General features: G+C 43.7%; 1 protein-coding gene across 1 annotated transcript in view; it reads left to right on the top strand.

The window, feature by feature from the left end:
• Positions 1-12,816, top strand: part of PI4KA (phosphatidylinositol 4-kinase alpha) — a 115,515-nt gene that overhangs the window by 64,414 nt on the left and 38,285 nt on the right. Inside the window, exons 20-23 of the mRNA XM_058692882.1 lie at positions 2,704-2,812; positions 3,172-3,308; positions 3,491-3,624; positions 6,615-6,697. Of these exons, the coding sequence (XP_058548865.1) occupies positions 2,704-2,812; positions 3,172-3,308; positions 3,491-3,624; positions 6,615-6,697 (463 nt within the window). The remainder of the gene's footprint in view (positions 1-2,703; positions 2,813-3,171; positions 3,309-3,490; positions 3,625-6,614; positions 6,698-12,816) is intronic.

Below are 12,816 nucleotides of genomic sequence, written 5' to 3'. Positions count from 1 at the left end.
ACTGTGTTCACACCATCTGCTCTGGGCTTCACCAAGGCTGAACTGGCTACTCTGACAGGAATCCCACCTCCTGCCCTCTGTGTTTTCCTCTCTGAAACAGTAGCTATACCTACTGTATAAGGTTGCTGTGAAAATTAAATGAGGTAATAATGTGTGGAAAGCACAGAGAATGGCACCCGGCCCTCAGTAAATGCTCAGTAAATGTTAGCTATTATCACTTTCACCACACTTAGTTTACTCACAGGAAAGGTCTGGAAGGAGATGCAGCCAGCTTTTAACATTGGACACGGAAGGCAGGTAGAAAGTGTTCCTTTTTCACTCTATGTACTTCTTTGCTGAAATTTCTTTTCTATGAGTATATATTGCTTAGATTATTTTAAACTAATAAATAATGTTTCTTACATAGCTTGATTTCTTTTCTTATTCTTATTATATTTGAGAGAGATAGTGTGAGTGAGTGAGGGGCTGAGAGAGAGAATTTTGAAGCAGGGCTTAAACCCACAAACCATGAGACCATGATCTGAGCCAAAGTCAGATGCTTAACTGACTAAGCCACCCAGTTGCCCCTTACATATCTAGGTTTCTGATCATGTAACAGTGTTGACAGCCCTTCTTGACAATTCTGACAGTTTTGGATCTGTTCCCCATTGGAGGTGTATAGTTTTGGCCCCCACTGTAAATCAGTACCTTCTGCCACACATACTCCATTGTTTTCTTTCTAGTTACAAGGCTTGCCTTATGGTTAGGTATGTTTTACAGCTTTTTCTTGTTAAATTTTTTTTTAAGTTTATTTATTATGAGAGAGGGAAAGAGAGAAAGAGAGCAAGCAGGGGAGGGGCAGAGAGGGAGGGAGAGAGAGAATCCCAAGCAGGCTCTGCACTGTCAGCACAGAGCCCAACGCAGGGCTCAAACTCAGGAACCATGAGATCATGTCCGGAGCTGAAATCAAGAGTTGGATGCTTAACCAACTGGCTAAGCCACTCAGGTGCCCCACCAACTTTTTATTATGAAATTTAAAAATATACAGAGCAATTGGAAGAATTGAATAATGGACATCCATATACCAACATCCTAGATAAAACAGTTACTATTTTGCCTTATCTGCTTAATTCCCTGTGTGTGCGCCCCCTGAGGGTATCTCCTGAGGTATTTGAAAGGGAGTTGTAGAAGTCATAACACTTCAGCCCTGGGCGCTGGAGCTTTGTCTCTTAAATGGAAGGGTCTCTGCCCTACTCTGCACCACTGTTAACATCTAGGAAAATCAATCCTCCTCTCTTATATCAGACATATCCCAGTCAGATTTCTCCATGACTTCTTTGATAGCTTTTTATTTATTTATTTTTCTTTGATAGCTTTTTAAAATCCAGGATCCAGGGGTGCCTGGGTGACTTAGTTAAGCGTCCAGCTCTTTTTTTTTTTTTTTTAAGTTTATCTATTTTGAGAGAGAGAGCATGAACAGGGGAAGGGATGCGGCGGGGGAGAGAAAGAGAGAATCCAAACAGGCTCTGTGCTGACAGTCCCCAACTTGGGGTTTGAACCCAAGAACTGTGAAATAATGACCTGAACTGAGGTCAAGAGTTAGACACTTAATTGACTAAGCTACCCAGGTGCCCTTATTATTTTTTTTCCTGTTCTAACAAATCTTACAACATTTTTGTGCCTAACTCAGATTTTTTTGGATACGTTGCTAGAGAGGAGATTTTTGGTGAAATGATGGGATTATTTAGAATTTTTTATTCATTTTACCAAATTGCTTTCCAGGAAATAGTGTACCAGTTTATATAGTCCTTACCAGTCATGGGTTCAGGTGCCCATCTCTCTCTGTGATCCCCCACCCCTGCCAGCAATGGTATCATCATGTGTCCTACCCCGTGACCCTGGCCCATACTTGGCACTCGTGAATGTTTGTGTTGCAGAGACCCCTCATCGTAGGTTGATTATCACCGTAGGAGGCTTGACGTCCTCTGGGGGTTCTGTGAGGACCAATTTGTCCAATAGGTGAGGTGCTGTGCGCAAATTTAACATTTTTTGCATAACTACAAGCTACTGCCTGCTTTATACTGGGCGGGACACCACCTGGAGCAAGGATGCAGGGACTCAGCCTCTCACTCCTGTGCCTAAGCAACTCTGCCTATACCTGTTTTACATCTTGGGATTCTGCCCAAGATTATTGTTTGGAAAAGTTGCGCTGCCAGAAAAGATCTGAAAACCACTTCTCCTTGATCCACGAGATTTCTCACGATCACACTTTCTTTTCAGTCACAACTGTTCACCTGAGGTCCAGCCTCCCCAGGCCCTCCATGCCCTACCCAGGATGGGCTGCTTTCTCTTCTCTGCCTGGCTAAGAGTTCCTTGCATAGTAACATTGAGACCCATGACACCTTCTCCAGGATCTCTGCCACACTGTGATTATTTCCTCACCTGCCTCCAAACTAGGCAGCAAGTCCTCTGCAGGAATGGGGCTTTTCACCTCCCAGGCATGGTGCCTGGTGCACATTAGCTACTCAATAAATGTTTGCCGAATGGGTGAGTATTTACCAGTGAACTGATCAAGAGGTGTTGGTCACTGCTCAGTGTGTCTTTTCCTACCCAAAATGACTGACAGGTTCTGGGAGAATGAATCTGTGGTTGATTTCACATCTGTAGGTTTTAGGGCTTACAAGCAAATAACTTCCTTTTCTCCCTCTGTCCTTGGTATATCAGCTCACCCGAAGGTTGCCTCCCATCAAAGAAGCCAAACCTCGGTTGCAGAAGCTCTTCCGGGACTTCTGGCTCTATTCTGTGCTGATGGGATTCGCAGTGGAGGGGTCAGGTAGGGCAATACTTGCTCTTCTGGGGAAGACAAGAGTGCAGAGTGAAAACAAAGGTGGAAGTAGGACTCTACCTAATTATGAATGTGTATGCATTCAAAACTAGTTCAAATTCAGCTGCTGCTTCCTACAAGTGTGTATGCAAATGTTACACTTCCCAGATGTATTTTAGGGTTCTAAGAATACCATGAATCTTAGAAAAAAAAAACATCCAAGTTAGAAGACAAACTCATTTCTGTGCCCCATTTTGGGGTAATTGGCTCAAGCAAAGGACCCACGACTGTAGAAATGGTCATTGTCAACTGCTCTATAGTGATTCTTGAGCAAGGTGGTGGTCTCACTCATGGGCACTCTCTTGCAGGACTTTGGCCAGAAGAATGGTACGAGGGGGTCTGTGAAATAGCCACCAAGTCACCCCTGCTCACGTTTCCCAGCAAAGAACCACTGCGTTCCGTCCTCCAGTATAACTCGGCCATGAAAAACGACACAGTCACCCCTGTAAGGATTCTCACCCTGCCAAGGATAGATGATGCAGGGCAGGGATTTTGCTAAGCTTTCTTGAACAATGGGCAGATCCTTTCTTTGTCCTTGTTATCACATGTTATCCACCTCTCCTGGAGGAGGGCCGCTTTCCCCTCCAGGTGCTTGTGTGAGCCCTTGAGCCTTTTATTTCCTCCTAGGCTGAACTGAGTGAGCTCCGCAGCACCATCATCAACCTGCTGGACCCTGCCCCCGAAGTGTCCGCCCTCATCAACAAGCTGGACTTTGCCATGTCCACCTATCTCCTGTCTGTTTATCGGCTGGAATATATGAGGTATACAGGCCTTTACCTCCCAATACAGCCCCTGGAGCTAATTTTTATATATTTGTGCCTTCTGGGGGTGGGACTCTTCAGTTCCTCCTAAGACATGTAAGCTTTCTTAAAAAGCAAAAAACAGAGGCAGTCACTTCCAAATGTCCCGTCCCTGTAAAGAGAGCTTTCCTATTATTCTTACTTTCTAATCTTATACTCTAATAAACTTTTGCCTGCTGCTCAAAAAAAAAAAAAAAAAAAAAGACAAAAAACAAAAACACCCTCTGCTTTTCTTGTGTGCTCCTCCCTCCTGAGCACCAAACACCACATCTTATAACTCTCTTATTTATCCTCTCCTTATAGGGAATAGGCTTCTGAGCCATCACGATAGATATTTCAAACTCTGTCCACTTGACTAAGAGCCCCTGTTAGGGATCAGCCCTCACTGAAAATGTTCTAAGACATTCATTGAACTGGTTTCCAGGATCACAGCTGAGTACAAATAGCAAATTGGAAATGGGAAGGGGCCTGTCCCAAAACAGTCCCACAGTTAGCAGATGCTCAAGATACATATGTAACCATAGCAGACCTAACAACTGTAATAATTGTCATCATAACAACACCAATATTAACATAGATTGAGTACTTATACCGTACCAGGCACTGTGCTAAGTTGCCTGTATTGACACACTCTCCAACAAGCCTATGGGGTAGGCATTATTACATACCCATTTTACAGATGAGGAAACTGAGACACTGAACAGTTAAGTAAGTTACCCAAGGTAATAAACCCTGATTTGGATTGAGATCCAAGTCTGTTAAGCACTGTGCCATGCTGCCTCTTGTAAATGAAGACTGGAGGAAGCAGCTAGGATGCTCAGAGCCCAGCTGCCTATGTGGATGGTACAGACTCACCATGGTAAGCTCTGAGGCACCATAGGGCTGCAGCTGAATACACTAGCTACAGAAAGATGCATCCCTGTCATCAAAAAAGGTCAGGTTAGGGACTCCTGGGTGGCTCAGTCGGTTAAGCGTCCGACTTCAGCTCAGGTCACGATCTCGCGGTCCGTGAGTTCAAGCCCCGCGTCGGGCTCTGGGCTGATAGCTCAGAGCCTGGAGCCTGCTTCCGATTCTGTGTCTCCCTCTCTCTCTGCCACTCCCCCATTCATGCTCTGTCTCTCTCTTTCTCTCTCAAAAATAAATAAACTTAAAAAAGTCAGGTTACACATAATCTGTTTGTTGAAGTCACATGATAGGTGTAATAAGTTATAGGATAAACCTTACCAAATGGTTTGAAAAGTAAACTGGTAGTTCTTAAAAGGGGGAATATTTGGGAAATGCAACTATTTAAACCTTTGTTTGGTGCCATGAAAGCCTCTGGTAAAAGACCTCTTGCTAGGAAGCTCAACATATAACCTAGATTAAGGCTCTTTTGGGTAAGTGGGAGTGAGCCCCTACTTTCCAGCTCTGTCCTCCTTTCCCGGCTGCTTGGTAGCCTGAGGGTGCCACAACAGAGCAAAATTTAAAAACTAGTGAACCATTCTCCCCTAAAGTCCCACAGAGCTAAGGAGCTTTTGGCCTTCTTTTCTTTGTTCATTACAGTTTTGTTTTTGTTTTTTTTTAATAAAAGTAGTAGAACATTGCACACAAATTTGGAAATAAGTGGAGAGCAAAAACTACTCACCTCACCACCATTCCCTATAGCATCTTAGTGTAGTTCTCTCATCCTTTTTATTATAAAGAGTATATTTTCAAAGAGAAACCCAACCAAAACAAAACAAGCAAACCAACACAGATCAAAAACCTTGTTTGCTCCTAAGTTGAATGGCTACAAGCGATGTCTCCAGACCCTCTCAGCCTCATGTGCCCGCCAGCAGGGCTGTCTCCTGCTTCCCCACAAGTGTGCCCACGAATGGGGTCTCACGACAGGCTGTTGAGTGGGCTGGTAGAGCAGGACCATAAGGGGACGGCCCACAGGCAGCTCCCAAGAACCCAGTTCCCACTCCAGGTTGCCTGCCAGGCCTCTGCGAGCACTGTTAGCACAGAGAAGCAACCCTGAAGCCTTTATTCAAGAACCTGGCTCAGACTCCCAGCCACTGGTTATTAGGAGAATGTTAAAACAGCGAGGTGGACAACGTGAGCAATTACATAAAAGCTGTGTGAACGTGAACACTTGAGAATGCATGCACTTAAAGCCACACAGCCTGCCCTACTGCAGTTTGACTCACAAAAGGTTGGTGCAGAAGCCCACAGATAGACCCCACCAAGTGCTTGCCTGTGTGCACATGTGCCGCGCTATCTTAGTGGAGCCCCCCAAACTCTGAATGGCCCTTCACAGGGACTATGGTTCAAGTGCATGCATTTCTTTTTCTATCTTTGCCCCAAAGTAAAAGATATTTTTTACTTTGAAAATAAAAACGATGCATAAACCAAAAAAAGAGAAGGAAAATATTGAAATGGTACAGAAGACGCTAAAGATGAAAACTACAAGTCTCACTTCCCAGGCCCTGAATTCAGAGATACCCGCTGTTGATAGTTTTACTTTTCCTTCTAGAAATTTTAAATGCAAACATAAATATCCTACACACAGAAGGCACATGGAGGCCTTTCGGAAACCTGTTACTAACATTATGCTTACCCATTTTCTCCACACCTTGCTTTCTCATGTAATAGTGCATCTTCGATGTTTTTCTGGAGTTATCTTTCATTTTGGTGACTGCATGTTGTGCCACTGAATAGGTGTACTTTGGTGTAGCTGACCAGTTTCCTACTGATGGACATTCAGCCAGCACTGTTGTGCACATTACCCTTAAGATGCATCATTAGTGGTGGGTTGCTGGGTGAACAGTGTGGGAATGTTATGACAGATGGTGGATATTGTCCTCCAGAAAGTCCACGTGAGTCTATGACACTTGGTTCCTCATGGCCTCAGCAGTTCTGGGCAGTACCAAATCTGTGATAGGGAGGGCCTGGATTTTTTAAAATTTACTCAAAACTGTCCTCCTTGCTAGGGTACTACGTTCAACAGATCCTGACCGCTTCCAGGTAATGTTCTGCTACTTTGAAGATAAAGCTATTCAGAAAGACAAATCTGGTAAGTCGATTATTGTGGTACTCTAATGATGAATTGAGCTTTAATAGTATAGAAAGGAATACTACCAATTTTCTGTCTTTGTGAAGAAAATAGTTTTATGAAGTTACATACTACATTGGAAAGGTCAGTATAAAACATAGAACCTTAGCAGTATATTCCACACCACTGCCTCATGCCTCTTCTCTGCTGTCCTGCCTGCCACTCTCTTGCAGTATATTTAGTAAACTTCTATTGCCTTTAAAAAACAAGGGACACCTGGGTGGCTCACCTGGCTGAGCGTTCGACTTCAGCTCAGGTTATGATCTCGCAGTTTGTGGGTCCGGGCCCCACATTGGGCTCTGTGCTGACAGCTCAGAGTCTGGAGCCTGCTTCAGATTCTGTTTCTCACTCTCTCAGCCCTTCCCCCACTCATGCTCTGTCTCTGTCTCTCAAAATGTAAAATATTTAAAAATTTTTTAGGGGCGCCTAGGTGGCTCAGTCGGTTAAGCGTCCGACTTCAGCTCAGGTCACGATCTCGCAGTCTGTGAGTTCGAGCCCCGCGTCGGGCTCTGGGCTGACAGCTCAGAGCCTGGAGCCTGCTTCCAATTCTGTGTCTCCCTGTCTCTCTGCCCCTCCCCCGTTCATGCTCTGTTTCTCTGTCTCAAAAATAAATAAACGTTTAAAAAAAAATGTTTTTTTTAAATAAAAAATAAAAAATAAATTTTTAAAAATAACAACAAAAATGTATAACATAACCATATAGCCTTAAGGAGCATCACTCTTGCCTACCCTCAATGCTTGAGTATGCTCTAGCCCCCAAATTTCAGTCTCTAATACTATCCCATGCTGAAAGGATCCTGGGCTTCTCAAATAATCATTGATGAACCTGGAGCATCTTATTGTTGCCAGGGAGCAGTTATGCTTTTTAAATGTCCAGAGTAGGGGCACCTAGGTGGCTTAACTCAATCAGTTAAGCAGCTGACTCTTGATTTTGGCTCAGGCCATGATCTCATGGTTCATGGGTTCAAGCCTTGCATCGGGCTCTGCATTCACAGGGCAGAGTCTGCTTCGGATCCTCTGTCTCCCTCTCTCTGCCCCTCCCCCCCAATAAATAAATGTTTAGATAGATAGATAGATAGATAGATAGGAAAAATGTCCAGAGCAGGCAAAGAGGACTAAGAACCAATTTAAAAGGACTCCTAGGTGCCTGGGTGGCTCAGTTGATTGAGCGTTTGACTTTGGCTGAGGTCATCTCATAGTTCATGAGTTCAAACCCCACATCAGGCTCGCTGCTGTCAGTGCAGAGCCCACTTCAGATCCTCTGTCCCCCTGTCTCTCTGCCCCTCTCCTACTTGCACGTTCTCTTTCTCTCTCAAAAATAAATATTTTAAAAAATAAAAGGACTCCCAGTGGGCAAAGTATCATAATTTGAACATGAATACATATTTTGCTTAAAAGAAGGGCAAATATACTAGGATGTGTATATCCAAACATACTAGGTTTTATATATATATAAAACATATATATATGTTATGCTAAAAAACATATATATATATATGTTATGCTAATGTGTGTGTGTGTGTATACACACATATAACATAACACACATAACGTATTATATATATGTTATGATATAATATGTAGTGATAACATAATACATAGGATATATATATCTAATGTTTGTTTTTTCCACTAAGTATTTGTGAAGTAGAGATAGGTTGTTGTTTCTCTTATGTAATCAGGAAAGAGGGAACACAAAGAAAGAGCTACACAGTTCAAGGAGAGACATTGCACCCACGATAAAGTCATGCCTGGTCTCCAAGAGTTGACAGGTAGAAAGGGTGCCCAGCAGGTGATAGGCAGAGACATCCCACAGAATGGCTAGTTAAAAGTGCTCTGTTAGCTGAGAGTAGCTATTAGAGAGTTCATTGTGAGGATACCCAGACCTTCCACGAGGGCTTCATGCCTCAGTATGGTTCATGCTGGTTGTAAGGAGACCCTGCTCAGGACCATGAATGTTTCCAGTGGTGTCATCAGGCCAGGTCAGAATGTCAGGGCAGCAGGTCAGGACCTGTGGGCAACATCCGATTTAAGGGCCACATCATTTCTGGGAAGGTTTCAGAATAGGAAAATCTATATGAAACACAAAGACTTGCAAGTCCTATGATGCAAATGTCCTCAGATCCTGAGTGCACAGAGGGTCTCAGCTGCAACCAATCCTAAAAGCAAACTCCTGGGAAAACAGAGAAATAATTGAAACTCTCTGATGGTACTAAAATATTATACTTACTGGAATTCTAGTAGGGCAAACCTAAGATAAGAATAGGAATGAAAATAAGAAGAGCTATTAAAATTGAGATAACAGGGGCATCTGGGTAGCTCAGTCAGTTAAGCGTCCGACTTCGGCTCAGATCATGATCTCACAGTCCATGAGTTCGAGCCCACATCGGGCTCTGTGCTGACAGCTCAGAGCCTGGAACCTGCTTCAGATTCTGTGTCTCCCTCTCTCTCTGCCCTTCCCCCACTCACACTCTGTCTCTCTCTGTCTCTCTCTGTCTCTCTGTCTCTCAAAGATAAATAAACACTAAAAAAAAAAAAAAATAGGGGTACCTGGGTGACTCCGTTGGGTGTCTGACTTCTGCTGAGGTCATTATCTCACACTTTGTGGATTTGAGCCCTGCGTCGGGCTCTGTGCTGACAGCTCAGAGCCTGGAGCCTGCCTCCAATTCTGTGTCTCCCTCTCCGTCTCTGTCCCTCCCCCACTCGCACTCTGTGTCTCTCTCTCAAAAATAAACATTTAAAAAAGATAGCAAAGAAAAAAATTAAATGCATAGTATAGGCACTGTTTAACCAGTTTGAGTATAAGGACACTGACAGGTTTTAAGCATCATTGCTTTGGTCTCTGTGTTGATTTTTTTTTTTTTTTTTTTTTTTTTTGGGACAGAGAGAGACAGAGCATGAACGGGGGAGGGGCAGAGACAGAGGGAGACACAGAATCGGAAACAGGCTCCAGGCTCCGAGCCATCAGCCCAGAGCCTGATGCGGGGCTCGAACTCACGGACCGCGAGATCGTGACCTGGCTGAAGTCGGACGCTTAACCGACTGCGCCACCCAGGCGCCCCCTGTGTTGATTTTTAAAGTGTTTAAAAATATAAGAGACTCTGAAATGTTAGACCTATGTTTTAATTATATGCTTATAAGAACTTGATCAGTTTTATAATTGTGCTTAAATATTTGGGTACATTATGGCCATGAGTTCTGATTGATTAACTGTGTGGGTAAATATTTCAAAGACTGCTAATTGACAATTCTTAAAATCAATAAATTTATTATTAAGTAGAGAGGAGACCTTTCCATGCCAGAAGTCATTGGCACTCTGAAGAATCTATCAACTTGTTCTTGCCAGTAGAGAATTAATCCCCAGATAATTTTTCTGCCATTTTTCCTATTGTTGAAAAATCAGTCCTTGAAGAAATCCTTTTAAAAATCACCCCAAGGAGGTACGTGGCTGGCTCAGTCAGTGGAGAGTACAACTCTTGATCTCCAGGTTATGAATTTGGGTCTCACCTTGAGTCTAGAGATTACGTAAAAATAAAACTTTTAAAAATAAAAAATAAAATCACCCCAAGGTTCTGAGGTGCTGCTTCATGTAAGACCTTTGTCCAATAAGTCCTTTATAGAACCCTTATCACATCACTCCTACATGACAGTCAGGAAATTAGGTGCGTTTATTTATTTTTGTGGAGTAGGCAAGGAAGTAGTGTATGGGTTCTGGAAGCTCCCCCTGCTGGCAGTAGGGGGAAGGATTAGAGGAGGAGGAGCTCTTTAGAGGCCATGGTGGGAGGTGCAGGCAAGCAATTTTGTAAGGTAGGAAACCCCTCCCACCAGGGTGTAGACACAGGAAGAGGAAGCCCCACATTCAGAGAGTCCCACACACATGCCCAAGGACCACTTGAGAGTATAGTAGAGACACTGTTAACCACTGACTGAGCTGTTCATTGATTTGTTCCCCTTGTCCATCCACCCATTGTTTTGTTTTTTAATGTTTATTTATTTATTTTTGAGAAAGAAAGCAGGAAAGGGGCACAAAGAGAAGGAGACAGAAAATCCCAAGCTGGCTTCACACTGCCAGTGCAGAGTCCTCCATGGGGCTCAAACTCACAAACTGTGATGTCATGATCTGAGCTAAAACCAAGAGTCAGAGGCCAAACCGACCAAGCCACCCAGATGCCCATTGTTTATATAACAGTTGTTTTGTGCTAGACAGTTGGGTCACCCTGAGCTTCTTTGGCTCTAGGAGGGAAGGTAGGCAACAAAAAAATTGAGATTACTAGCCCAAAGGGGCCTAAGAACCTACCACATTTTGCCAGCCTCCTATTGAGAGTATCTATAGACAGAATAAGATACCTTTCTAAAGCTAAATGTCATCCTCTCTCTCCTAAGGTCTGTTTTTTCTGTTACTGTGTCATAATTGCACTGGGAACTGATGTGCACCTTATGGACACTTTTTAATTTTCACAGTACACCATACTCTTCCACATGATTTCCAAATGGGTTATTTGTTTTTGTTCTGAGTATGGCACTTAGGTTAAGCCAATAAATGTATATTTACTGAGTGTACTTTCCTCTTCCTTTTCTCTCCTAAAACATGAGAGGTGGGAAGGACATGTCTATGGAGATGTGTTACTCATGAGTTTTCAGAAACAAGCAGGAAGGAGGTTATAAGAAGCATCTAGCAGCCTGCGAAGGGGAGGGCTGGCACCTCCTCTGTGCAGGTGTGAGCCCAGCCTCCATGTGTTCTTGGAATGCAGCCTGCCAGCTGCCTAGTCAGTCAGTGCAGACTAAGACCGAGGTAGTCCCAAGCTAAAGTGTAAAAGGAAAGTGCAAAAAGCAAAGTGGCTGTTTTTAAGTAAAAATCTCCAGAGAGGCTACTGGGCGTTGATGACTGGCATCTGATCACTACTATCTGATTGTTTTTTATTAGAAACTTACAGTTTCAGTTTCCTTAGAGCTATATGAAAAGATACTACATTAAACACACCCCTCCAAACAAGATTTCATCCACCAACCCAACTTCTGAGAAAGTAGCCTCTTCCTGTTTGGGCATCTGTCCACGTCACACTAATCATTTTCCATGTCTGAGAGCTTTGGGGGCCCATTTATCCTCATAAAAAACACATATGCGATGCATCTTTGTGTTTCCGGCTCTGTGCTTTGCCTGGGGCACAGAGGTGCAGCACCTCCTTATCTCTCTGCCCTGCTGACCTTACAGCTCTGTCATTTAGCCAGACTAAAGGCACTGGATGGGGCTCCTGGCTGGCGCACTTGGTAGAGCATGCCACTCTTGATCTAGGGTCTGTAAGTTCAAGCCCCACATTGGGTGTAGAGATGACTTTTTAAAAAATCTTAAAGAAAACTTTTTTTAAGTTTATTTACTTTGAGAGAGAACGTGCGCACAAGTGAGAGAGGGGCAGAGAGAAAGACAAAATCCCAGGTAGGCTCCATGCCATCAGTGCAGAGCCCAATGGAGGGCTCAAACTCACAAACTGTAAGGTCATGACCTGAGCTGAGGTCAGGAGTCAGATGCTTAACCAACTGTGCCACCCCCAAATAAAATCTTTAAAAAAAAAAAAAAAAAAAAAAAAAGGACACTGGATAAGTGGGACAGCACTGGTGGGCAAGCAGCACTTTATTACATCAGCACTGTGATGCTTGTGCTGTACTGTTGCTTTTTAAAATCTGCCTTGTAGGGGCGCCTGGGTGGATCAGTCAGTTAAGTATCTGACTCTTGATTTTAGCTCTGGTCATGATCTCATGGTTCATGAGTTCAAGCCCCTCACTGGGCTCTGTGCACTGACAGTGTGCAGCCTTCTTGGGATTCTCTGTCTCTCCCTCTCTCTCTGCCCCTACCCCACTCACTCGCTCTCTCACAAAATAAATAAACTTGAAAAAAAATCTGCTTTGTACTCTGGTGGCAACAAGCACATCCAGTGCTCAGATCTTGCTTTCTAAATACCATTCTGCATTAAAAGGAACCAAGTGTCCAAGGAAAAAAAGGTTGATTCTACAGAGAACTGGGGCAGGGAAAATACAAGATGAGCCTGGGACACCTTGTAGTGCCAGAAAGGAAGGTCCTGTGA

This window comes from Neofelis nebulosa, chromosome 11 (genome assembly GCF_028018385.1).
Source record: "Neofelis nebulosa isolate mNeoNeb1 chromosome 11, mNeoNeb1.pri, whole genome shotgun sequence".
Taxonomy (NCBI): domain Eukaryota; kingdom Metazoa; phylum Chordata; class Mammalia; order Carnivora; family Felidae; genus Neofelis; species Neofelis nebulosa.
Note: the sequence above shows the minus strand (reverse complement) of the source record. Positions and strands in the feature narration are given on the sequence as shown.